Below are 27011 nucleotides of genomic sequence, written 5' to 3'. Positions count from 1 at the left end.
CCGACAGGAAGGCGTCCCCGCCTGGGAGCCCCGCGAGGCCGCTCGCTCCGAGCAGCGTCGCCCAGCGGGCAGAGGCAGCGGCAGCAATGCGCTGTCCCCTCCTCCCCGGGAGCCCGGCGTCCGCAAGCGGACACTTCCCGGGGCTGCCGGGGGAACACGCGCGCGCTGGGAGGTGGGGCCGCGGCCGGGCGGCCGCCTCTATTGGCTGGCGGGGCGGCGGGGGAAGAGGACTCAATGATTGGCGGGGTCCCCAGCCGAAGGGGGCGGGGCCTCTATATCACCGGAGTCTCCGGCGCGCTGCAGGCAGACGGTGCTGGAGTGCGGCGCCGCCGTGGGGACTTCAAGTCCTGTGGTGCGGGCGAGCGGCGGGCCGGCGTGGGGGTGGCGGGGCGGGCGCAGGGCAGGGGTCTGCGCGGGCCAGCCTCGCCGAGCCCGGGGCCCGGGCTGAACGGCGGCGAAGCGGCAGCCCCGCGCACACCAAAGAGGAGGCGGCTGTGGCGGTAGCGGCGGCCCCAGCCATGCTGTGCTATGTGACGAGGCCGGACGCGGTGCTGATGGAGGTGGAGGTGGAGGTGAAAGCCAACGGCGAAGACTGTCTCAACCAGGTGAGGACGCGGGCCAGGCGGGGCGCTCGCCGTCCCCCCGAGGCCGAGGGCCCTCCCGGGGGCGCCCGGCGCCGGGGCTTGCTCGTCAGGGACCGGGCGGCGCTGCGGCGGCGGCCGGGGGAGCCGCCTCCTTCCCGCCCGCGTGGGGCACCGGGCCCCGTCCCCGCGCCGGCAGCGCGTGGGCCCGGAGGACGCGCGCCGCAGGCCTGTCCCCTGCCCCCAGCACCCTGCCCCCGGCCGGTGCTTCCCCGGAAGAGGGCGGCCGCACACCTGCCGCAGGTGTGTGCGGGATGCCGCCTGGTGGGGCTCCCGGGGCCTGGCGGCGTCCTCCGCGGCCCGCAGTGAGGTGGCTGGAGGATGTCGCGGGTCCGAGGAGGGGTTGCTCTGCAGACAAGCCCGGCCAGTGTTTCATGCTGCTTCGCAAATGGACCGTCCACCTTTATCTCCCGCTTGGCGGGGGCCGAGAGGACCGTGGGCGCCGGTGGTCCCCGCCCCGGTTGTCCTGAAGCGGCGTTTCTGTGAGAGGACAGGAACGGGGCCCAACAGCACACGTTCTAAGGCAGACAGCAAATTGGATCTCAGCTGAGACGCTGTGCCCCCAAGCCCCCCAGGCCTGAGATATTTGAAAAACCTCCGGGGGAGCTGAGCTGACACTTGTTGCGTGTTTCCTCAGCGTGGTTTGTTTTGTTGGAGTCCAGATGGTTAACACTGTCCCGACAGTATGCTGCCAGACCAGCTGTGCAGACCGTGCTGGCGGAGGGAAGTCGGGTGACGGGAAGAAGAAGGAAAATACCCTGTAGGTTCCCCCCTCAGCCATTATGCAGGCGACTTTTGAGGACTGCCTTTTTTCGCCTGCCGGCGACCCAGCCCTAGTGCGTGCCTCTCTGCCGCATCCAGAGGGGTAGCATCGTTGGAGCCTTTGTGCTTTGTTCTTCCAGCTTGCAAAAGGAATTGTAACACCGTTTTCGAACTTCGGAAAAAGTAAGCAGGAATCTCGGGCTCAGATGGAGCCGTTGGGTTTACCTTGAGTACGTGGACCACTTGCTCACCCCTGCTGCATTCATTTTTGTTTTAGGTGTGCAGGCGATTGGGAATTATAGAAGTTGATTATTTTGGACTGCAGTTTACGGGTAGCAAAGGTGAAAGCTTATGGCTCAATCTGAGGAATCGGATCTCCCAGCAGATGGATGGGCTAGCCCCTTACCGCCTTAAACTGAGAGTCAAATTCTTCGTGGAGCCTCATCTCATCTTACAGGAGCAAACTCGGTAAAGTGACACTAAAATAAACCAGTGTCCAGTAGACCTTTGATTCCATGTAGAAAGGGCCCTTGCACCTTCCCAGAGATGTTCACAGGCAGATTTGTTTTGGTACAGAGTGAGTTGGTGGTTCCTAACTTAGAAGTTTTCCAGGGCATAGCCCTTTCGTTGATCTGAAGAGGGAACTGCATAGTTGGCCTGGGGTACATTGTCCAATTTTTCTCATGGTTTTTCTTGTCTATATAAACAGTGGGAGAGCAGGGTTGAATTCTCACAAACTTGAGATCAGTGCCACAATGCAAAAAAAGAGAAGAAAGGAAGAAAGAGAAAACAAGACCCAGCTAACTTCCTGATAGCATCATCTAATGCCCGAGAGTAACCTCTGCCTCAGCAGTGTTACTGTAGGTCACTGTAGACTGTTATAACAGAAAGCAGGAAACAGTTCCTCTTGGGTTACTTAGTCAACTTCTTCAGCCTCGTGTCAGATTACAGTATGTAGTGAAGAGCTGTCTGAGCGGGACCAAATGCAGAGGTTTTAAAGTTGTTGAATTTCTCAAGAACTTAGTAAGAGAACTCTTTGAAGGCCAGTGCAACCAAACTCTAACCTACAGATAACGTTACGCATGATTGTTGAGTTTAGATTGTTGAATTTATCTCCGTAATTCCAGAACCCCACCAGTAGTGGTAGACAGCTGGAGTTACGGGGTTTCCTGTTTTCAAACAGAAAGTGTTTCCCCCTCTGTACCAACTGGAATAACTTTTCTCAAGGATGAGCCAAACTAGGAAACTGATGTCTGATCCTTACTGCTGAAATGCTGGCGACCTAAATCTTGCAGTGATATGTCAACAACAAAGTAAGGGAAAATGCTTTTAAACACAGCAAACTTGGGCTCTAAAGTCTAATGCTTTTCATAATCCTTTGGCCTGGGAATTTGCTATGGGTGTGTGGCAATTTTGAGTAATGATGAGTGAGCAGGATCCTTTAAGAGTTTTAACATGTCATTTTTTTGTTCCTTTACCAAAGCACTGATAGAAACATGTTTTGAAACTACTCATTTGAATTTGAAAGGTGAAGGAGATAGATGGTCAATGTTTTTTTCTAAGGGAAGAACTGTATTCTCAGTACTTCTGAAAATGTCTTGCAAAATATTCAAGTGATTGCATGTTTAAAGATGTTTTTAAATATTAATTTTTCTTTTAATATTTTCTTAGTTTAGATTAAGGTTAGTTTTTTCTTAATGCTGATTTGTGAAGCTCCTACTTTGTACTCAGTGTGACAACTTTCAGTTAAGGGAAAATGTATATAAAACACAATATATTGGAATTTTCACTGTGTAGTTTTATCATGATTTTGTGATCATTTCAGGGCCTTCAGATGCAAATCTGTTTTGATGACAAATACGTCTTAAATCTGAAGAAGTGTGGAGGACTGAATAAACCATAAATAATGTTTGCAGTCATAATAGTATAATGCATTTGTATTATGAATGCTTACAGATTATAGAATTTACTACTAGATGGTCTTTACTTGTGCTTTCCTGTAATTGAGCTACTATTATCAAATCCATTTTATTCATGTAAGAAATAGATATTTTATGAATTAGAATCGGTATCAATTTCCTACTTTGACTCTTGAGATTCATTTCTAATAGCACTCAGAATGCACACACCTAGAGAGACCAGTAATTTTAATTGATTCTAATTCCTTTTGAAATGTAACTGAAAAATTAGTGTGATCTAAGTGATTTGCTTTTAAAATATTGATGAATTTTATTTGTTTTTGTGGAGTTGTTTGAAATACAGAAGTTTAAGAAAATACCACCTAAAGTTTATATAGCATTCTACTTTAATAATGAGATAAAGTGATTTATAGTTAGCATTTGTGCCTTCTAATTAGGATCAGAAGTTGTACTGGGTCCAGATTAGTTACAATTAACATTGTTTTTCTATGCATAACACTATAGAACAAAAATGCTTATTTTCCCTAATGTTATGTTGGCACAATAAAGCTGGTTGGTAAACTTTTTAATGTTTAATTATTTGTTAGATAATGTTTATATAAAATGCCATGAAAATAAAATGAATCTGTTTATGTGGTTAGTAAACTCAGCTTTGCCTGTCCAGGTATGAGAGGTGATTTTGTACCATCTCTAAGTCAAGTCATGAGGGTACACTTAGTATACTAAAAATGTCTGGACAGTCTATTAAATAATGCTGAAATATCTTGGCCACATTGACCTCTGTGGAGAATTGAAGCAGCCTGTTTATAGTAGAGGTGGCCCCACTGGGGACAGTTAATGTGTTAGTTTGCATCAGATTAAGGAAACCACTGAGACAGTGATAAGCAGGAAGGCCTGTTTGTAACAGGAGAGTACTAGGGACCAGACTGAAACCCTGCATTCTACATCCAGCTCTGCCACCAACTGCCAGCACACGCGGACTTCCAAGACTGAGCCCAGCTCTTCAGCACAGTTGAAAGGAAGAAACTGTCTCTAAAATCCCTTCCTGCGGTAGAAGTTTTGTTTCTGCTTCCTCTCTCTATCGTTTTCCTTAATGCTTTCCTAAATACATTTTTCTGAAGACAGAAAAAACACAAGTATCTGTTTAGATTGATAGATAATCTAGTCTCTGATTTGGCCTAATTTTAGATTTGGTTCTTTACCCACATTATTATTTGCTCATGAATGGGAGTGTCTGGAAAGTAACCAGAGAGTCTTGTTTAGACTCAGCTGGCACATTTCAGAGATGGAAACTGCAGGTATTTGCAGCAGATGTTTGCCATGCTGTGGTTTAAAACTAAAAGTGAAACTACTGTATTCTGAAAGTAGATCTGAAGTAACAGTCTTTGAAATTCTTGCCTTTCAAAGGCTATTGGTTATTTGCAAGCAATTCAGACCAGATTTTGTCAACATTTCAAAACCAGAGATTAGAGAATTGTATGCTTCGTTTCCAGAGATGGTAATTACACTATCCACCACCAGTAAAATCTATTTTACCTGACTTTGGCACATTTCAGCATAGTGCTGTGGTCTTTGCTACAGGCCCTACTTCTGCTTAGTTAAGACTCACCTGAATTGTCTTTCACAGAAAACAACCCCAATACCAGGGCTGGAGTCCTGAACTAAATGTTCAAAGAAATAGTGTAATTCTCAATGGCGAATCTCATCAAGACTTCAGTGATACAGTCACTCATTCCTCGTGAAATCCCACTGTCCTGTAGACCTCAGCTCTGTCACCACTCCTGGGGAAAGCCCCCTTTAGGCCTACCCTGGAGACTCAACTCTCCAGACATCTGTGTAGCCTTCCTAGGTGGAATTTAATAAACATAGCATTGTTAACTTATATGACAATTTGTTTATCCCAGCCACACTAATAATCTAAATTCCATTAAGCAGGAAGATGATCAACTACTATATCCCCAGAGTTCAGCAAGTGACTGGTGCATAAATGTTTGTTAAAGCAATGAATTAAGAACTTGGAAATAAATAAAAATGGAGTTCATTTAGAATTTTCTTGTAGATACTGAAATGTTTGCCCATATGCTTGTATAAACTGAAAAGTTTGAGACTATCTAAAAGAAATATTTCCATTGAAAACTGTCTCAAAGCTATTACTCTGTTAAGAATTGGCTGGTGCTGGCATTTGTTGCCCCCCTAACGCCACCCCCCCACACACACACCCTGCCCCAGGCTATTTGTTTATTGCGGCTGTTGGTTCTTATCTAAAATGAACCAACACTTGGTGGACCTTCTGTGAAGTCCAGGTAGTTTTCAGGCTAGAGGCTTCCTTTATCTCAATTTGTAGGTTCTAAGTACTCATTGGACTCAGATTCCCCCTGTCCCCCAACAGAACTCACTTAGACATGTGAGAAATCTTGGAAGATGGCATCATTGAAACCCACAGAGCAAATGCCACATGCAAACTATAGGCAGATAGGAGGAGGTGATTTTGAATCAGTGCAGAGCCTGAATCATACTGATTTTAGCCAGTGTCTATAATCATGTTCCAAATATTCAAAAACAGTCAGCATTGATAAAGATTGCTTACCTAATTTACCTTTGTGGGATCCAGGATGGGTGAGTTCTGCAGGATGCTGTTGTAGCAGTACTTGTTATAAAGATGCCATGTATGTTCTTCATAACTATCTGCCTAGGAGTTCTTCATAACTATCTTCATAACTATCTTCATAACTATAAATAGGAGTGGAATGTTGCATTAATTTCTTTCTTTCTTTTTTTTTTTTTTTTGTAATGCTCAAGCACAAAATAGGCCCCAGGAAAGTGAAAAGAGTAAAAACAGACTTGTATATTATTTCCAAAGAGAGTATTAATGAAATTTCTGAATTCTAATTTATCTGGTTTTCTTTTTGCTCAGATATATAGGGTGTTGTGTTATTAATCCTCTGAATTATGCCCCACTGCAGCCTGGTCCCAGACCTCTCGTGGACCTAATAGTACTCCCAGCACTTCTAGATTGCTGAGAAAGAGATTGTAGTGAACACTTAAACTGTAGGACTGCCTGGATTGTGGTTTGCCCAGGACAAGGATCTATTGTGAGTGAGTAGTCATATTTTTTAGAAGTGCAGGCTTGATGCTCCCAAGTAATAGTATTCTTCCAGGGTGGGTTGTAATCCCTTGTACTGCTGCACTCCATGTCTTTTAACTGCTTTGGAGCCTGAGGACAAGCAAATTTATCCATGATTCTCATTATCCATGAATCCTTGTGACAAGGATTTCCTTAAGCTGGAATAGCCACCTGATTTGGTAATTATTTAGCTTTGATAGGTTTTTCAATTGCAAACCTGCCATAAAGTAGACGATTTGATGGTTCCTTTTAGTAGGTGTACTATGCATTTGAATTCAGAACATTGGCCCTAAGGGATTTTTACTAGTATTATTTTCTCAACCTCTTATTACAAAAATTTGCAAACATACAGAAGTGTTGAAGATTTTCACTGAACACCTAATAACCCCAACTAGATTCTACTATTAATAGTTTAATATACGTATTACTTTATCACATACATGTTTACCCATTTACTGATTCCTCTACCCACCCATCCATCCCTCTTTTCATGCTTTTCAAAATTAGTTGTAAGTATCCTTCTCCAAAGTACTTCAGTGTGCATATCATTAACTAAAACTTAGTATTTGCCTGTGTTCTTTTAATATATAAAATTTGCATATGATGCAGAAATCCTAGTTATACCATTTAATGAGTTTTGCCAAATGGATGAGTCTGTTTAACCCCCTTATCAACATGTGTGGAATATTACCATCACTCCAGAAAGTTCTTTCATCTCCTTCTCCAGTTGGATTACCATCACTCCAGAAAGTTCTTTCATCTCCTCCGTTTGGTCCCCATCCTTCCCCAGCCCACCCACCCCACTCCACGACCAGGCTTATGTTTCTCCAGCCTAGATTAATCATGCTTGTTATACATCGTGTAGATGGAATCTTGCAGTGCATACTCTCTTGTGTCTAGCTGCTTCTGTTCTCCATGAACTGTCTGAGATCCATTGTATATACGAGTGGCATGTTCCTGTTTTTTGCTGGATAGTATTCCATTGTAGGAATGCAGTTCTCTGATTATCCATACTCCTATTAATGAATACCTGTTTTCCAGCTATTATGAATAATACTGCTCTGAACTTTCAAGTGTAAGTTTTTTTTGCAGACATTGGTTTCTTGACCAATGCAGACATTGGTTTTTCTTGAACAAATCTCTAATAATGGAATAGCTGGGTCATAGAGGAGGTAATTGTTTAGGAACTGCCAGACCTTTTCCCAAGGCAATTGTCCCATTCTGCCCCCCACCAAGAATGCATGGGAGTCCAGTTTCCCCACATCCTGCCAACCTTTGGGTGGGTGTGTTGTGGTTTTAACTTAATTCTCTGTTGATTAATGTTAAACACTTTTTCATATATTCATTTTTGGCCTTTCATGTATCTTTTGTGAAGTATCTAATCATGTCATTTATCCATTTTTATTGAGTGGTTACCTATTTTTGAGCCGTACAAATTCTTTATATATACCAGTCTTTCGTTAGAGAAAGGTTTTGTAAATATTTTTTTCCCATGACTTGCCTGTATTCTTGATGCCTTTTAGTGAGTAGAAGTTTCTAATTTTGGTGAATTCCAGCTTATCCTTTATTTCTTTTACTGTTTTTGCTGACTGTGTCCTGAGAAACTTTGTCTACCCCAAGTCATGAAGATGTGCTACTAGTATAATTCTAAAAGCATAATGGTTTTAGCTTTTATGTTTAGGCTTGTCATCCATTGTGAACTGATACTTGTTTCACTGGAATCCAAGATGCAAAACAAAAAACTCATAGCAATTGTGCTTTGATGGAATAGTTTTTAAATATAACTTGGCAGTGAGAGTTTAGTTTAAAATAAACTAATATGGTTAGGTGACTCATTGGACTGAGGCCACCATGTGGGTGATCTCAGTGAGGACCTAAAGGTAAGGGACAAACCAGCCATTACTAATGAATGGATGGCCAGGTTCAGTCCGGCCTCTTGGAGAGAAATACAGTTCAATTATTGGGACTAGCAAGTTTCCAAAAATACCCACTTAGCCATTTTAAAGATGCTTTAGGTTGGTTACTTAATACTGAATTTAATAGTGAATATGGGTATAGTTGTTTTATGTGTATGTCATGAAAAGCTCTTTAGAATGACATACTAGAGGGTAGTAGTAGTTGAGAGTAAGCATTTGTGATCATATCAACTCCCAACTGGTTTGCAGGAAGTTCATTTTGATTATCAGATCATTTCTTTATGAGACAAACCAGTGTTTAGAGGAGAGTTCTCTGATTATAATTCTTAAAAGGTAAATGACCTAACTTTGTCCCTTAAAGCTAAGGAAATAATTTTAAAATTAGAGGAAATTTAAAGTACTTTGAGACAAAACTATATTAAGGATGTCTGACTTTTTAAAATTAAAATATAGCATATCCTTATATTTACTTCATCAGAAAAAAAAATTTGCATAATGCTGCAGTAAGTGTGGATTCATTTGTACTCAGGATGCAAAGACATGAGTTAGCAAGAATGTTTCATGTCGAGGCCCCATGTAATGAAAGTATACATTTTCTTAGTAACCTGGTAAAACTTGAAGAATCATGAATTTGAAGGTTTAGAAGACCTAAACAGAAGAATGTCTAGAAAATGCTTTTGAGCTTAAATCTATAGGACATACTCACAGATATTTGCTTAAGACAAAAAAAATTGTTGTTTTCACAGGCTTTCTTTCTGTGATTCTATCATGTAGCTTAAATTAAATTAAGTTAGATATGTCAGCCACTTTTGATCTTTAAGTAAAATAAACAAAACCAGTTCACTTCTTTGACCACATCTCCTTGTTTTGATGACCTTCACTTTAAAAAAAGGGAGAGGGGAAAGCCCATGAACCAGAGCTGTAAGCCCAATGGTGCGAGAGAAAATAATAGAAAACAGTTGATTGGAAACCTTGCCTAACTACTGGGCCATCACTGGACTCCCTTGTGGGATATGTCTCTGAGCTTGGCCAGCCTCCCTATTGGAAAGAGCACCAAATAGAGTTCGTGGATGGCTCACCGCCACTGGCGGCCTTTACTGTCACTGCCCCCCAATTGTGCTTTCCTGGAAAGCATAAACCTGTCGCCCAGAAGCCAGTTTGTAGCCAGTTATTTTGATAGGATATGTTGCTTCACCTAAAATGTTGTCAGTTCTCTCTAAAAAGGAGCTCTCAGCTATGTTCACCCAGTTAGCCCAGCATAGGATTTGGCACAGAGCCACAGCACAACAAATATTTGTTGACTTGACCTGAAGAGGTAGCCTCGTACCTGTGAAGCTGCAACACGCAGGAAGGTCCCTATCAGAAAGTCTATGTAAACAGCAAAGAGGAGGATTTTTCTGCTTACAGGGTATTGATTGCAATCCAGCCTTAACATGTGGAGTATGTAGAAAAGCCAGTTGTCCCCTGCCCGCTTTTTTTCATTCTGACTCACCCACCAAGAAAAGATCAGCATTCCTGTTAGGCTGCTGACACCTGTTAATATGTTGTTACTTCTTTTTTGCCTTTGATTTTGGCAGCTGTCTCTCCAGAAGAAGACATGCATAGTTTGGAAAAACACAATGGATCATTTTTGAAACTCTTCTTTTATAGGCTATACATACTCTTTAATAAAGCAGAAACTAGTCTCTAACTTGATACTTGAGAAGTAAGTTAAAAGACACTTTCACAAAGCAGTCATTAAATTGAGAAGGCTGCATTTGTGGTGATAACCTTAAAATCTTTTGGTACGTAATTTCTTCTTTAATGTAAGCATATATTCAGGTTTTCATTTCCTGCTAACATGGCCCTGATAAATACAGAGATGGAGTTACGTTAACCAAGATGAACCTTTGTGAGTGGTCACCTAAAAAGCCTGAGGGCGGAAGTAGTGTTGTAACACCAGCGTGTTACATGAATGTTAGACCTCGCCCTCAGATAGCTCATCCGCAAGTTATTTTTGTGCTTATATCTTTGCAGGAAACCCCTTCTCAGTTTAGCAGAATGTCAGAAATACTTTAAAGACTAGCAGATGTTTAAAGACTAGCAGATAAGAACCATGCTTATCTTCTTTCAGGGCTGTTACGCATTCTTTGGTTTCTTCATACAATCTTTGAGTAAAGAAGAAACTGCAGTTCTTGGCAGAGTGTGATGATTTCAAATATTTCTTTATCATTACAGAGGGCACAATACATTGAATTTAAACATTTCTTACAGAAAGATTAATGGCTCTCGTCAGCCTGACGTTTTGAGACTGCCAGTAGAACCTCCCCTTGTATTTCTAGCCTTCCTTACTTCAGCTTCCTTCTCTTACATTGCTGGTGGCACTCTTTCTCCCTGGGTGGCCAGCGCAAGAGGAGTCAGCGCCTGAAAGCAGTGTTGAGCGCTGGACTAAGGGACACCCCCCGCAGTGGGGAACTGAATTTAACCAGCTCTGCTCAGAGCTGCACCAGTGGTCATGATTCATTTGTGAATGGAAGGGACATTGTGGCGTTTAAGCACGTTTGAGAGGCTGAAAAAAGTCATCAAAGGAAGGTTTTACCTGTATATTTGCCATAGACTAATTTTATCCTAAGCCAGTCTGTCTATGGCAGTTTAGATACTCTGTTCAGAATCTTGGAAAATGTGGACTGGCAGGTAATATATCTGTGTTTCCTAGAAGTTTCTAAGTCTGCCATATCTTTTAATAAATGTAGAATATAGTATTGTATGCAGTTAAGACAAGATGGAAGGACACTTAAAGTGATATACAAAGTAATCGCAAACAATATCCAGTTTTATGTACTATTGCAGAGTTCTCTGATGCTGAGGCACTGGTACTCTAGTACCAGCAGCCAAGTGTACTAGAAGTTAGAGTATGTCCAGTATTGTAATAGAGGAATAAATCATTCACATGTGATTTAGACAAAAGGGTATCTAAATGAGGGGACACAAAGAATGCCCTTCAGGACAGAAGGAGCAGTGAGACCAGAGACATGGGCAGGAACATGCTCATAGTTTTATAGGAAGAGGAATTTTCGCTTCCCTGGAGCATAGTGACTGGAGGGAATGATGGGAGATGTGGCTGGAAATCTGGGGGCAGATGTGGAGGGCCTTGGGTTTGTGCTAACAGTGTGCTTCCTCAGCAAACAGTGGCCATCCCTTGAATTATTTTGAGCAGAGAAGTGGCAAGTTTATGCCCGAAGCAAGCAGCTTGGAAGGTGGATTAGCAGAGTCTAGAAGAGAGATTAGCTCAGAGGATGTTGTAAGTTCTCTGACAGTTGAGTGCAGCATGTAGGGCAGAGGAGGTAAAAATGGAAGGATGGAACTGGATTTCAAGAGTTTTCAGAGTCAGAAAGTAGGTGAAAATAAGATAACAAGTCAAAAGTGAGTCCATTGGAAAAATAACAAAAGAATCTCCAGTTTGCACTGGAAGAAAAAGTATGTTTGTGAAGGAAGACTGTTTGAAGGAGGTGAAGTCGGGATGCTGAAGTACATTGGAGTGGAGAAGTCTGTAAGCAGTTGGACATTTGATCTTTAGAGAGATCTTGGGGCTAAGACTAGAGATTTGGGGTCATCTGAATAAAGATGAGGATCATAAGGTATCAATTTCACACCAAGATCTTTTAAAAAATTATAATGCAGAAATGTGTATAACTATTTTACATTTTGTGACTTCAATGTTACTGAACTTGTCTTAATTAGATTTGTTTGGGTTATACTTTTTATTCCAGAGAACCTTAGTCTTTAGACTTTTTTTTTACCCTAAATGTGGTTTAAAATTACAAGGATTCTTTAATAGTGAACATTTTCCAAGTGGCTTTTTAAATTGCTCTGTTTTCCTTACTTAAAAGGGATTGTGAAATTGCTAAGAAGGTGGAGTTGGACTTAGCCCCCCAGCTTCAACCCATTCTCACATTGCTTTGCAGGCATATCTTTTTCTTGCATATCAAGGAGGCCCTCCTGGCAGGCCATCTCCAGTGTTCCCCAGAGCAGGCAGTTGAACTCAGTGCCCTCCTGGCCCAGACCAAATTTGGAGACTACAATCAGAACACGGCCAAGTACAGCTACGAGGAGCTGTGTGCTAAGGAGCTCTCCAGTGCCACCTTGAACAGGTGAGGCTGCAATGCAGGCTACTGACTATATGTAGAGATCTAGCAAATGTGTAAGAGTTTCTAGAAGAAAATGAATCTTATGAGATAGATAGATAATTTGTGAGGTTAAGACAAGGCCATTGCCCAGTTTAGCCTATCGTTTTCAAAAGACTTGTAGCCTTTTCTTTGAGGAATTTTTAAACATAATCTGTGCAGATGCCCTTACATGAAATGCTATATAACAGGAATTTAAAAATGTCTGACCTTTTAAGAATGTAAATCTAAAATAAAAAGCCTGTTATATGTATTGCATTTTCTTCATCCCAGCAAGGATTAAACCAAGAGACCTAACATAGGTGTCTTAGTTCTCTATTCCTGGGTAACAAGTTACCCTAAAACTTACCTGCTTAAAATAACAAATATTATCTCACAGTTCTGTGGGTCAGGACTCTGACCATGGCTTGTCTGGGTGCCCTGGCTCAAGATCTTTCATGCAGCTGCAGAGAAACTACTGGTGGAGTTCAGTCTCATCTGAAGGCTCAACCAAGGGACAGACCCGCTTCTGGGTTGACTCGTGTGGCTATGGGCAGGCTTAGCCCCTCACCACCTGGGCCTCTCCTCGGCACTGTTTCATTACATGGGGGCTGGCTTCACCCTGGATAGGCAATCCAGGTTGGAGCAAGAGAACACAAAAGACAAAGTTTTAGAACTTAATCACAGAAGTGAGTGACGTCCCATCTCTTCTGCCGTATTCTGTTTGTCAGAAGCAGGTTCCAGGCCACACTCAAGGAGATTACACAGGGTGTGACACCAGGAGGAGGGGAACTTTAAGGACCGTATTAGAGCTGTCTGCCACAATATATATAGGAAATCCTGCATTTTTTTCAGTCGTAAATGATCTGATCAACCTCTTATAATGCTATAAGGAAACTTGTACATGTAAACAAATGCATGAAAACTGCCCTCATATAAATTTCTTCCATACAGTTTTAGAGATTTTTCCATAATTTTCCAACTCACCGCTCTCCAGCATCCACAATAGATTTTTTTACTAAAAAAGAAGAGATCTTGATCAGTGTCTTAGAACTGCTTTACCGTATGTTTGCTAAATAAGGGAAATATGAGTCACGTAAAGCAAGTGTTTGTGACTCATAAATGGCAGTGTCAAGATAGTGCACTAGTGGAAAAGGTACAGATGTAACTCTAGAGACCAAATCCATTCATCCCTCTCTGCCCTTTTGGCCCTGCAGCGTAATTGCAAAGCACAAGGAGTTGGAGGGGACCAGCCAGGCTTCGGCAGAATATCAAGTTCTGCAGATTGTTTCGGCAATGGAAAACTATGGCATTGAATGGCATTCCGTGAGGGACAGCGAGGGGCAGAGACTCCTCATTGGGGTTGGACCGGAAGGAATCTCAATTTGCAAAGATGATTTTAGCCCAATTAATAGGTAACGCAACTCTTAAATTGGTTAGTCCTAAGCCTGTGTGTACTTGGTAGCTCTGATCATGAAAATAGTAGAGAGGGATTTCCTGGACAGTTATCTATCCTTCAGAAATAAAATATTTCATTTTTGGTTTATATATTAACTTTATTCAGGTCTTGATAACCATTTAGTTATTTTTAAAAAAATACAAACACAAGTGTACTGCTGTGGCAAAGTTAATATTTTTCAAATAAGTTGTTCACTGCTATAAAAATCTCATTTTCACCTGTGTACACACAACCCACACCCAAACTTGCACTGACCCACAGCCACTTTTCAATGTGCCTGTGTAACTGGGGAGCAAAGTGCTTATGTGACAGTCCCAGACTGAGCATCTGGTTTACTGCAAGGTCATGAGCACGTGAGAATCCTTCAGAGCCACACACAGTGGCAAACTTCCCTTCTGGCCTTGCTCACTTTTCTCTTTCCATCCTTCAGGATAGCTTACCCCGTGGTGCAGATGGCCACCCAGTCAGGGAAGAATGTGTACTTGACTGTCACCAAGGAGTCCGGGAACAGCGTCGTGCTCTTGTTTAAGATGATCAGCACCAGAGCGGCCAGCGGGCTCTACCGAGCGATCACAGAGACGCATGCTTTCTACAGGCACGTGGTGCTGCTCACCCCATAACCTTAGCGTCTGTCCAAGCACTGAGGTTTTCAGGCGACAGACACCGAGGCTCCTGCAGTCTCTGATGTCACGTTTCAGTGTATCTTGTATGGAGTTTAAGAAAAGCTTTTAAACGTTTTGTTTCTGCTTAGCCAGGAGTCCTTTACCTCATCCTGCTTTGCCCAAAGGAAGTGCAAATGTATGAGCTGCACGGGTGCACTCTGCTGCCATCTCTTCCCTGATTTCCTTGTAACACCTCCTCCCCGCAAGGGACCTCTGCGCATGGCCTACTCCACTGCGGTTTTGGCCCTTTCCCGGCAGGGTGACCTGGGTCGTCTGTCCTGTCTAGGAGCTGCCACCCTGAATCCTCACTGTGTTGTAAAGCTCTTAGTAACATCGTTTCAGAGGATGTTTTAAAGCAGAGTTGTAATCTGACTAAAATATCTGGAACATTACAGCCAAGAAATTTAATTGGCAGGCAACCTTAACCTTTTTTATGTGAAAATAGACACACAAATTGTGGAGCAAAATGGAAAACTTGTAGGCATTTTTAACATAAAGCCAAGACGTTGAAGGAAAATACCCTTTTTCTTGCCATGAGCTATTTGGACTAGAGCTCCCCACCCGGAGTGTGGAGGTGCACATGCTCTGCTCTCTGCATCTATGGCTGCATTATCAGGTGCGTCAGAGACACTGAGAAACATGGAGGTAGAATCACTGAGATGTGTAACACACATAAAACCAGAAGGATTACTTGACAGCCCATAGATACGAATGTCAAAGGTCTGCTCACACTAGCAGTCTTATAGCAGAGTTTGGAACTCTTGAGTTGGTGGGGTGCCCGGGCTTGTCCACACTGAGGTTTTCCGTCTCTCCCCGCAGGTGTGACACGGTGACCAGCGCTGTCATGATGCAGTACAGCCGAGACCTGAAGGGCCACTTGGCGTCTCTGTTTCTGAATGAAAATATTAACCTTGGCAAGAAGTACGTCTTCGATATTAAAAGAACGTCAAAGGAGGTCTATGACCATGCCAGGAGGGCCCTGTACAATGCCGGCGTCATGGACCTGGTTTCGAGAAGCAACCCTAGCCCTCCAAACTCGCCTCTCAAGTCCTCGGAAAGCATGAACTGCAGTAGCTGTGAAGGCCTCAGCTGCCAGCAGACCCGAGTGCTCCAGGAGAAGCTGCGTAAGCTGAAGGAGGCCATGCTCTGCATGCTGTGCTGTGAGGGGGAGATCAACTCGGCCTTCTGTCCCTGTGGCCACACTGTGTGCTGTGAGAGCTGTGCCGTGCAGCTGCAGGTAAGGGGCATCCGGGCCACTGTGCGTCCCCACAGTCCTTGGGTGCCTGCTAGCTGGAGAGAGGGGTTCCCCACCTGGAAAGCCTCTTTGTACTTGGTGACTTAACAGGTGCTGCCCTTTGGAAACATTTTCTGAATCATAGACTTCTTTCAAGTTCTGGGAGCAAGGTTCAGTTTTACTAGGTAACATCTGGTTAGTAGCTGAGCCAGGGACGAGAAAATCCAGGCCTCTTGAGGTCTGGGTCAGGACCACCTCTCCCATTTCATGTTGCCTCCCATTTTCTGACACTTAGGAGGGTGGTCGTTACTACTTAAAATCATTGGGGTAAAAATACTTAGAATTTTGGGTTATAGTTAACACTCAGTTATCTGTGAGTGGGATGTCCACTTGGATTATTTGTGATAATTTCCTTTTATTACTGCCTGTACCTCTCAGGGCCCCTTGGATTGGCTCTTACTTAGCAAGTCAACTAATTTTAATAATTAATACATCTTACCCTTTTTTGCACCTTACATTTCTTCTTAGAATAAGTTCTTCAGTTCATGTTCATTTCTCAGAGCTGTTACTAAATGTCACTAATTATGTAAAATTAGCCCTAAATAATGCCTAGTCCCTGAGAAGCTGCTAATTTCAGAACTGTTTGGGGGGGCTATATAGTGAGCCAGCAGGATATCCCCAGGAGTGGTTCTGGGTTTGCCTTTTTCTGCCCACGTAGTCTGACCCTCATGCCTTATGGCAGAAGAGGGGACATGCTTGCTGAGAAGCCAGCCAGTGTTGTGAAGCTGTGACCTATGACTAGGAGCAGAACCATGTTCACTGGCCATGTGGCATGAACCCAGTGATGCCGGCCCAAATCAGGTGGCAGGATCTGCACTCCTGCCTGCAGGGTCATAATCTGTGGTCCCTGAGTAGGACTTCACTATAGGATGTGATTGCTCATCAAGAAGTCTTTAGTAATCACTTTACTCATTGTGCCCCATTTAACATTTGACTAAAAACCTAATTAATTTCTTTCCATTTATACTTTGTCCTAATATTCATTTTTTAATCCCTTGTGAACTATAAACATTCAAGCTGATTAGAAAGCAAAGATCTCTAGCAACTGAAAGCTAGAAATCATGGTGACCATAGCTTATTGCGGAAATGGAGTGTACCAGGTACCCTGGGTGAACACTGAAGGCGCAGACCCTCACGGGGGTTCTGACAGTACTGTTGGCTTTTCTCTTCCAGTCGTGTCCGGTCTGCAGGTCGCGGGTGGAACATGTGCAGCATGTCTATCTTCCAACCCACACCAGTCTTCTCAACCTGACCGTGATCTGATCTGTTGTGCACCTCCTTTACATGCCATGTTGCCATGAGCTGTACTCTTATAAACTGTAAAAAGGGTGAGCTGCGGAGAAAGGAAATACTCCAACATTCATCTGCCATGCAACGTATTTTTTTAAAAAAAGGAATATGACTTCTCACCACTAGAACATGCCATGCATCGCGTTAGCCCCTCCAGTGTGGGGAAGAGTGCCAGGACACAGACATTCCCTGGGCTTTTTATTCTTTTTATGATAAAGTAAAGGAATGAGTAAAATCTTTGATGTCAGTTAAGTGGCAGCATAGCCAAAAAGTGGGTTCCTTTTGGGAAATGGTGTTTGTTGTAAGTCTCTGTGATGTATCCCAAGGTAAGTTTCCTACCAGCTGCAAATTTTTTAAGAATTCGTTTCAAGAATTTACTTGGTTCTTTTGTATGGTCATGGAGCTCTGAACGTTTTTAATAGGAAAACTTTTCTTAAAGAAGTAGTTGTCATTTTAATGTCATTTCTGTTTTTATAACTTGTTCAAGAATGATTGGAGGCAGATTTAAAGATCAGTTCTGTGACTTCAGAAAAGTTAATAACAAAATCTTCAGATTGAAACCGGTCTGACTAGTGGAAAACAGGTAACTCAGCATGGGCGGCTTCCTATTCCTTCTCTCCCTGTCTCCTACCCACAAGCCTTTCAGTGACAAAGTGCTGCCAGTTTGGTTATAAGATTTCTGTGGGGGAGTCAGCACTCTGCGGCCTCCTGTTGGTGGAGTCTTCTAAGATCATGTAGAGAGCTCGCCCCCTGGGACGAAGCCGCGCAGTGGATGGCCAGGTGGGTCTCCGGGCACCCCCACTGCAGCTTCATCCTGACCCGCAGCCTTTTACAGCCTTGTCATCATAAGTTTCCTGCATAATGTCTGCTTCCCCGCCACCCCCAGTAAATGCTTAAGTATTAATTTCTGGTTGTCCCCCCCATATGTCTTAGAGGGGTTTCAAGGTCTGTTGTTTCTCTGTGCTTAATCATGTCTCCACTCCCACTTGGGCATTTTGGATGCTGGTCAGCTTGTGGGTTTTCTAGGACATCGGGAAACCTAGATGACCTTCCTGGGTGCAATACTAGCTAAGTGAAAGCTAGAAACCTACACTGTCACTTTACTGAGATTTCTGAGTATACTTTTCATATTGCCTTAATGTAGCAGTGATGTGTTTATGCATTTGTTTCTTTGCACAGACATTTTGTCAGATATTAAAACTCTACTTTTTTATGGCACATATTAGCATATAAGCCTTTATTCCAAGAGGTATTTATTTTTTCACTTGTAAAAAAATAATGTTTCCACATAAAGAACTCTGTTATATCCTAGAGGACTTCTGTCTTTTGTATTCAACATAATAAAGACTTTAAAGCAAAAACCACAGGTGTTTGCATCCTCATGGTCATTGTCATTGAAGCCAGTTCCGTTCATTTAAAAGGTAAGAATAACATCATGATTGGTATCTAGTTTAGACCTACATGGAAAATTAGAAAATGTTTAGGGCGTTTAATCAAGGCTAAATTGGCTCTAATCCAGGGGAATACCTGGTTATAGGACTGGAATGCAGCTGAGAATGGGGTAATATATATATATATATATATATATATATATATATATATATATATAAAAAGATAAAAAGTAAAAATGGGGAAAGGACTGGGAAAGTCAGAGTTTAACAGTTTAAACCCAGATGCTGCTACTAGGTAGTTGCCTGGTCAGGGCAGAAGAGTGTTGGTCTAAGTCCTCATAACAGTCTCAAGCTATGGACTCTGGAACTCTGTTCTATAGGACAGCTAGCCTGCTGCTGCGAGGCCCTAACTATTCTAAACATGCCAGGACTTGCTAATTTCTGTTGCTCAGGAAATGTTTTGTGGAGCAGAGAACATTGCACATAATATATGTAACTGATAATTATCTGTAGCAGTTGAAGGAAGTAATTCCAACTGTGACAAAAGTTCAGTACAATTATTTCAAGAAAATTTTTAAGAATTGGGAGATGGAGATTTGTTTTCTAAACTATTACTGTGCCTAGGTCAATCTTCCTTCAGTTTCCAGGAACTAACTCAATGGTTCGTTCAGCACATTCATTGAGCCACCTAAGTTACTGAGCACTCAACATTTAACAACTGTCAAGACATGAATGATACAAGAAGCCCATATCATGTACTTTGCCTGTAACATGCAGTTTATTTGGAAAGTTAACTAACATTCAAAATCATAGAATATTAGCACTGGAGAAGATCTTAGGTATGTTAGTCTCAAAATGCTAGCCAGTTGATGGAAGGATGTGTGGGAGAGTGGATGGATGGACGAATGAATGGATGGATGGATGGATGGATGGATGGGTGGGTGGGTGGGTGACAGGCTAAGAAATGGAAAGGTGAAGTTGTTCACCCCACTGGACCATGGACTCCTCAAATTCAGTGACTAACTTGTAAGCCACTACATTATAAGGTGGTATAACAGAACTATAAGGAAGATGCTATTGTACAGAAGGTAATGATTCATTCTGTTTAGGGGACAAAGATAAAGGTTCTTAATAAAGGACATTTGAGCTGAGCCTTGACATTCCAGTTGGATTTTACCAGGTGGATAAAGAAAAAGTGGCATGTGTGGGGCTAGAATGCACCATCCCCTGCTGAGGGTGAATTGTAAAGAAATTAGGCTCTGAGGAAGCAAGCACAGGGGACCTTGAATTCCAGTTTGAATTTGAACTTGGTTCCCTGCTGCCTTCAGAACAAAGAACTTTCAGGACAGCAGAGTGGTAATCATACGTTCTTGCACAGAGATTTCCTACAGCAAAGGAAAGGATACACTAGAGCAAGAATAGAGGCAAGGAACTCAATTTTGATCATCTATAAAGAGGAAAACAATGAGATCAAAAGACTTCAGAAGTATGATCAGCCTTTAGTGAGTCAAGGTATAGAAAAATCACCCTCCAGCTTGCAATAGTCTTCAAGAGGGACAAATGGGTGTGAGCCGTGGGAGTAGGAAGGAGACTGAATTGGGTTTCCATGGTGCATTTGAGATGCTTGGTAAGCAGCAAACCTGGAGTCAGTTGAAAACGTGGGTTGGGAATACCAGAGGATGGTAAAGGTGAAGAGAAGCATTTGGTGGCTGTTACATTTAGTTGGTATTTGAAGGCATCAATATAAGAAGTCATCTACAGGAGAACATTAACAGGGGAAAGGAATAAAGCTGAAGATGGAACCCTGAAATAACCTCCATCAAAAGTGGATGGTGACTGTAACTACACTTTTAGGAATTTACCAGAAGAAAATAAAATCTCCGATTTGAAAAGATGTATGGACCCCTATGTTTATTGCTGCATTATTTACAATAGCCATGATATGGAAGCAACCAAGGTGTCCGTCAATAGATAAATGGATAAAGAATATGTAGTACATTTACACAGTGGAATATTATTCAGTCATAAAAAAAATCCTGCCATTTGCAACAACACAGATGGACCTAGAAGGTATGCTCAGTGAGATAAGCCAGGCAGAGAAGGACAAATAGCATATGATTTCACTTACATGTGGAATCTAAAAACAAAATGAACAAAACAGAAATAGACTCATAGAAGTGACTGGTGGTTACCATGGGGGAGGTCTTGGGGTGGGTGGATGAAATAGGTGAAAGGGATACAGAAGCACAAAAATCTCAATCATATGAATGAGTCATGGGGATGAAAGTGCAGCATAGAGAACAGAGCCAATAGTCTGTAACATCTTTCTATGTTGACAGTAACCACTAGTTGGAGTAAGGATTTAATGTAGATGACTGTTGAATCACTGTTGTATACTTGAAATCAATACAATACTGTGTATCAACTATACTTAAATAAAATTGGTGGTGGGACTAAGAAGGAGTCTGAGCATAGACAGGGATGAGGAAAAATCAAGAAACTGAAAGCTAAGCCAGGCGACGACATCAAATGGGCAGGTCAGCTACGTCCAAGACTGCAGCAGCATCAAGGAGCTGGAGAAATGGGCATCACATGGCATGGCAATATTAGGAGGTCCAGGGTTCTGGGAAAGAGCAGCTGAGTCTGAGGTAGAGCAGAGACGCTTCAAGGTTGCCAGATGGAGTGGCCGGGGTGTGGAAATGGTCACTGGAAAATGACCTTGGTGATGAGGTGCAGTAAATCAAGAGGGTACTCGGACGGGGCAGGGTCAAGAGAAGCATTTTGGGTTCCTATTTGCAGTGGGAGGGCAAAGGTAGTCATAGAGAAGAGGGCCAGCGGGGTGTCAGGGATGTCAAAGGTGCAGCCCAGAGACTAAGGCAGCCTCCACCTGGGGAATGCGAGACACGCTGAACAGAACAGCAGGAGGCCATTGCCTGAAAGGCACAGCTTACTGACTGGAGCAAAGTCACTCTGGCATCTTTTTATTAAGGGTTACAAAAATTAGTGCTGAAGCTGGAAACATTTTTTTCCCTCCCCACCCCATTCCAACATGCCTGCTCTATATTTATCCTGTCACAGATGGGGAGCTCAAATGCAGTGCCAAGGGTGTTCCTTTGACTCTGGCATCGAACACAGAGAATTAGAAGCCCCACAGTGAGTAGGCTTGGGTAAAGCATGAACTCTTCCAAGAAAAACTTCAGAAAGAAATACCCAGGAGGACAGAAGTTTGAGCAAATTGCCAAACCCGAGTGTGGGGAGAGGCGCATGTATGACTCACCACAAGTAGGCCTGAAGGAGGAGTGGAGGGTGCTTCGGTGTTGAGGGAGCTCAGAATAAACCAGAAAAACCAAAGTTCTTAATTCAGTTTTACCAAGCACTGTAAAAAGAAGCCTAGATGGAGTTTCAGCATGATCAGCATTTAAGACAAAATGCAGCCATTTTTGCACGTCTCATTGCTTATCATATTTAGTGCCTTCTCATAGAAGTCCTCAAACATTGCAAATTACTTTTATTCATATTTGCAGAATCTCCTTGAAATGAGTTTGTTTAAAAGCTGCAAGATATTAAAGAGTTAGCCTTATGCTTTTTAAAAACAAAACTATGTTAGGACCACACAAATTACATAGATTTAAAACACCTGCCAATTGCTTAAAGATAAATTCTTTTCAAGCAAAAGCTGAACATCTGTTGTTCATAAAGCTTGTGCTAATGCTAAGGGGGAGAAAAAACTCCAAGCCCTCTATCAAAGAGAGAGTCTTCCAGTTGAGAAGAAACCCTATACACGTTTGTGAAACAAAAAGGTAAGTTGTTCTAAGATCAAACATAATACATATATGTGTGTGTGTATAGACATATATGTTCTTCATACATTACAAATAATACATATATAACATATATATTATAATTTTCCACTGTACACCCTATTCACAAATATTTAGAGAATTTTGAATGAGATCACTGAGGACTGGGTGAATTTAGGAAGGCTTTTTGAAGTAAATAAGCTGCTCTTTGTCTTGAAGTCTAGAATCTGGGTTGGCAGAAAGGAGGACAAAGCCCAAGAATGCGGAAGAGCCCACAGTGAGGGGCACAGGTCAGGAGAGAAAAAGACAGGACGAACATAGACCTGGAGATCTAGTTCACAAAGACTCGGCAGCTGGAATAAAGGCTCTCGGTTTGATTTGATGAGTGTGTAAAATCTACAGGAAGGTCTGTATCTGTTGATTCGCTCAGCTTTTTATTCATTAATTTGGACATTGATGTGTTAACTCAGCAAATATTTTTCAAGCACCTAAGTCTGTATTAGGCTCTAAATTAGGCCTGGAGCAGTGGCTCTCAACCAGGGAAATTTTCTCCCCCTGAAACATTGGGCTACACGTGGGGATGGTTTCTCATTATCCCCCTGGGGGTGGGTGGTGCTAATGGCATCTGGTGGAGAGAGGCCTGGGACGGTATTGAACATCTGACCACGCCCAGGATGCTCCCCGAAGAAGGACTTCTCCAGCTCTAGCTGTTGCTGTCCCCACTGTTGAGAAACCCTGGACTAGACAGCACAGGCATCTGAGATAAAGTGCTGGGCCCTCTGTGGATGACCAAGGTCTGTTGACACTGAACTAATTCTAGTCTGAGCTCCACAATGAAGCATGGACTGTGTATTATGGAAGAGCAGAAAAATGATGCCACTAATCACTTGGAGTTGGGAAGATTTTTGGAAGAAAGTCACACTGGAGATGAGTCTTAAAAGGTAAGTTGAGACTTACCCAGATAGGAAAGGTGGGTGAAACGAAAGTGTTAAAATACGTGGTATATTTAGGACCACTGCCCAGTTTGGCATAATTGGAATACAGGGTATGTGTTGGGACGGGTTGGGGTGGATGGTGAGAAATGGTGTTGGGAAGCTAGGTTGCGACCCTATCTGGGGGGCCCTGCCAATCTCTATCCCAGCCCCAACTGATAAGAAGGTCAGTGTTCACAAAGGTCATAAAAGGGAATCTAGAAGTAGTGGGTTCCACAACTCTGTTCACCACACTCTTGTCTACAGATTTCATTTCATTGTCTGAGCTCTGGTAAGCATGTGTCCTCTGAGTACAGAGTAAAGTTAATAGCAAAATAAAACCCTCACTAATTTGCCCTGGTGATGGAAGCTGCTAGATAATCATTCAGAATTTAAAAGCTCATCTCATTTCTCCAAATGCAGAAAATGATAAGATAAAAATACCACAGAGCTTATCAGTAACATCTCACCCATTTCCCTACATGATTAGAACTATGTGGCGTTTCCCCGTGCTTCACATCAGCCTTTCTGTTATTAAAGCTGTCTATTTTTCATTTCTAAATCCTAGGAGGATTTTCCCCATGAATTTAACATGACAGAGGAAACTTGCTCCGGGATAAAACTTTGCTGCAAATTATCTGAGACTAGGCTTCTTAATAGAGAGACCAAAAATGAATCATGACCTTTCTGTAGCTTCAAATGTGGAGTGACCTTAGTCACTCACCCCCCCATTTTATGATTATTCATAATGGAAATAGGCTAGCTTTACAAAACGATCATGTGTAACAAATGTTGTTTGTCTTAGAAACTGAGGGCTGCTGTGATCCAAGCCAGGGGAGTGTGCATGCGGGGGTCAGGAGGCAAGCAGAGCGAAAGAGGACAAAGCTGCCATTCCTGAGCTTCTCCAGAGGCCATCCCTGCACACGCCCTACGATGCTCAGGGGTGGGGGGCCTGCGACATCCCTAGAGGCAAGAGGTGCGTTACATTGAGAGATATGTGCCTCTCAAGGTCACAGAGCTAGAAAGAGGGACAGCCAGGAGTCAAATCGTGACACTGTGATTTATAATAAGAAATATGTGTTTGGTCCTCATCCCATTTTTGGCACACAACTCCTAAAATCCTTAGACTTTCCTAAGTCATGGGAGTGACAGAAGTGTCTGTCATTTATAATGGTGATAAGGTAGCTTTAGGCCCACACCAGAGGGTGGGATTGGCTGCCAGGAGACCCCACCACGTGTCAGTCCCACCCCCTGACTTTCAGAGAGGGGCGGGGGGTTGGAGGTTGAATCAGTCGCCAATAGCCAATGAGTTAATCAGTCAGGCCTGTGTAATGAGCCCTCCATGAAAACCCAAAAGGACAGGGTTCAGGGAGCTTCTGGGTTGGTGAACAGGTGGAGATTTGGGGACAGGGGCCCTCCTGGGGAGGGCCTGGGAGCACCTCACCCTTTCCCCACACCCTGCGCCATGCGTCTCTTCCATCTGGCTGCTCCTCAGTTGTATCCTTTTATAATAAACTGGTAATCTGGTAAGTAAGATGTTTCTCTGAGCTCTCAGGCATGGTCATCACACCTGGGAGACGGGACTGAGAGCCTCTGCTTCTACCCTGCTGGTCAGAAGCACAGGTGAAAACCTGGGCCCATGGCTGGGGTTTGGGTTGGGGGCAGTCATGCGCCCTTACCCTGTGGGATCTGATGCTCTCTCCCAGCAGACAGTGCAGAATGGAGCTGAATGCTCAAACACCCTGCTGTACTCTGAGATGTTGGTGTTGAATGGGAAGTGCCCGGTCCCCAACATCCACACTGGAATCGGCACTAGAACCAACTTAATACATGTAGACCAGCAGGGCCCTCAGCCCCACCCAACACTGCTTCGAAATCACACATAGCCTGAGATGCCTTGGCACAGAACATCTGAAGGGGCATAAGGGCAAATAAAGTGTCTTGTTTGTTTTGTCTAGTTTTGTCAGGGAGTGTGACTAACAGCCCCAATTCTCTCCTCCTCCTTGAGCTTGAGGGAACAGCTGTCACCGCAAGACCCTCACTATTTATGGGTCTCACACTGCCCTTCAGAACAGCCTCATTCCACCCAATGAAGCAATTCTGCAGCAGTGTTTTTTTAACTACCAGGTTTTTAGGGGAGAGAATAAGTTCAAATAGTGAGAAGGTATACAGGGAGGGCCAAATGGGATCAGGATTCTAGGATTTCCAGCCCTGTGTTTTCGACTGATAGAAAGAATCATCAAAAACAGCTAAAGGACTTGAGTCTTGGCAAGCCTTGGCACTTTCAATGTTAATATCCATTTCTTGACCAGACATCCTCGACTGGCTTCCAGTTTCCACCACTAATCCCTGGGCAAGAACAGGGGTGCTGCAGGGGAGAAGGCATGCACATCGCAGCCTGTTTCTGTGACCAGCAGAGTGGACCCCCCAAGGGCAGCCTCTGTTCCAGGCCCCCACCCACCAGGCAAAAGGCCAAATTACTAGAGCCAACAACACAAAGCATTCTTGAGAAATGGATACTTCACTCAAGACTTTGAGGAAAGAAGGGGCATATTCACATCACATATGTACATTACATTCACATTACATGCAAGCATCTCTGCCCTTCCTTCCCAGACACCATAACCACCAACAAAGTGAGGGGTGAGGAAATGAGCTTGATAAACAAAGGGAAGGAAGATGTGGAGGAAGAGAAAGAACAGGAGAATGGAAAATACTTTTCCTTAAACTCGTGTGAACCAGTTATCTTTGTTGGCTGAGTTAGCAAAGGGGGGGGGTCACTGGGGGACACTCATGAAATAAGCTTGCAAAATGAAAGCATGCACTTCTCCCTCTGTAGCTCTGCATCGCGTATGAACTGTGAGGTCAAACTGCAATATTAGGAGAGTGAAAATGGTGGGATTCGTCTTTTCATACTTCTCTGCCCACGTATATACAATTTGCCAAGAGAAGACACAAGCCCCACCCCTTAATGTAAGCCTCACTGAGGTGTGGTGTAAGAAATCCTTCAGTTACCCATAGTTTTCAAACGTTTAGCCACCAAATTGCTCAATGACAAGAGTAAAAGGAAGAAGCTAAGAATCTGTTAGAGCCTCAGTTTACTGCCTTGAACTTCAGTCTCAGTGACTTGGGAATGATGGGAAGATCTAGCTTGTTATCCTGAATCATCTGCTTAATAAAACAATGCTACTGGTTTTTTTTAAGGGAAAACAGTGTAAGACTTCTTATCTCTACAGCACTAGGTGACAGACACTAGGGCCAACACCACCCCATCTGTCTCCCTACACCCCAACAAGGCATTGCCATCTGTAAACACATCTGCTCAGGGTACTCCCCACATAAAATGCTCAGTAACTTTGCACTGCATGCAGAGCTCAACGCACACTCCCTGGCACTCAAAACCTCCCTCATTTGGCCTCTACATACCTTTCCAGAATGGGTTCCTGCTCCATCTGTCATACCACCCACTGCCGAGACTGGGGTAAGCTCTTCAGAATAACTTTGCATCTTTTCTCTACTCCCCTGCCTTTGTTGAAATGTTTCATAGTGCCGGGGGAGTTGTTTTTCCTAGCCTCCCTGTATTGTGGTTATACTTCCTGGCTTGAACCTTCTTCAGAGTCCAGCTTAAATCTCAACACTT

At 43.3% G+C, this 27011-nt stretch overlaps 1 protein-coding gene across 7 annotated transcripts; it reads left to right on the top strand.

The window, feature by feature from the left end:
- Window positions 1–315: 315 nt before the first annotated feature.
- MYLIP (myosin regulatory light chain interacting protein) lies at window positions 316–18575 on the top strand. 7 transcript variants are annotated; one of them, XM_073225056.1, is made up of 9 exons: window positions 483–605; window positions 1279–1586; window positions 1681–1871; window positions 2587–2716; window positions 12307–12492; window positions 13722–13919; window positions 14394–14558; window positions 15445–15862; window positions 17093–18575. In XM_073225056.1, the coding sequence occupies exons 4-9, from the start codon at window positions 2703–2705 to the stop codon at window positions 17180–17182; spliced, it is 1071 nt and encodes a 356-aa protein (XP_073081157.1). In that variant the 5' UTR covers window positions 483–605; window positions 1279–1586; window positions 1681–1871; window positions 2587–2702; the 3' UTR covers window positions 17183–18575. The 7 variants fall into 7 exon arrangements, with proteins under 7 accessions (XP_073081152.1, XP_073081153.1, XP_073081151.1 ...); XM_073225055.1 differs by lacking the exon at window positions 2587–2716 and having other exon boundaries at window positions 1544–1586; XM_073225053.1 differs by lacking the exon at window positions 2587–2716 and having other exon boundaries at window positions 484–605.
- Window positions 18576–27011: the final 8436 nt, after the last annotated feature.

Source organism: Manis javanica, chromosome 16 (assembly GCF_040802235.1).
Source record: "Manis javanica isolate MJ-LG chromosome 16, MJ_LKY, whole genome shotgun sequence".
In the NCBI taxonomy this organism is placed as follows: Eukaryota; Metazoa; Chordata; class Mammalia; order Pholidota; family Manidae; genus Manis; species Manis javanica.
The sequence above is the reverse complement of the archived record's forward strand: the minus strand, read 5'-3'. Positions and strand labels throughout refer to the sequence as shown.

Bases quoted from the DNA above. Each gene is read 5' to 3' on its own strand.
- MYLIP (XM_073225050.1), top strand. From the start codon at position 519: ATGCTGTGCTATGTGACGAGGCCGGACGCGGTGCTGATGGAGGTGGAG. The intron at 1,872-12,306 runs GTAAAGTGACAC...ATTGCTTTGCAG, and splicing joins ATCTTACAGGAGCAAACTCG to GCATATCTTTTTCTTGCATA. The intron at 13,920-14,393 runs GTAACGCAACTC...TCCATCCTTCAG, and splicing joins GATTTTAGCCCAATTAATAG to GATAGCTTACCCCGTGGTGC.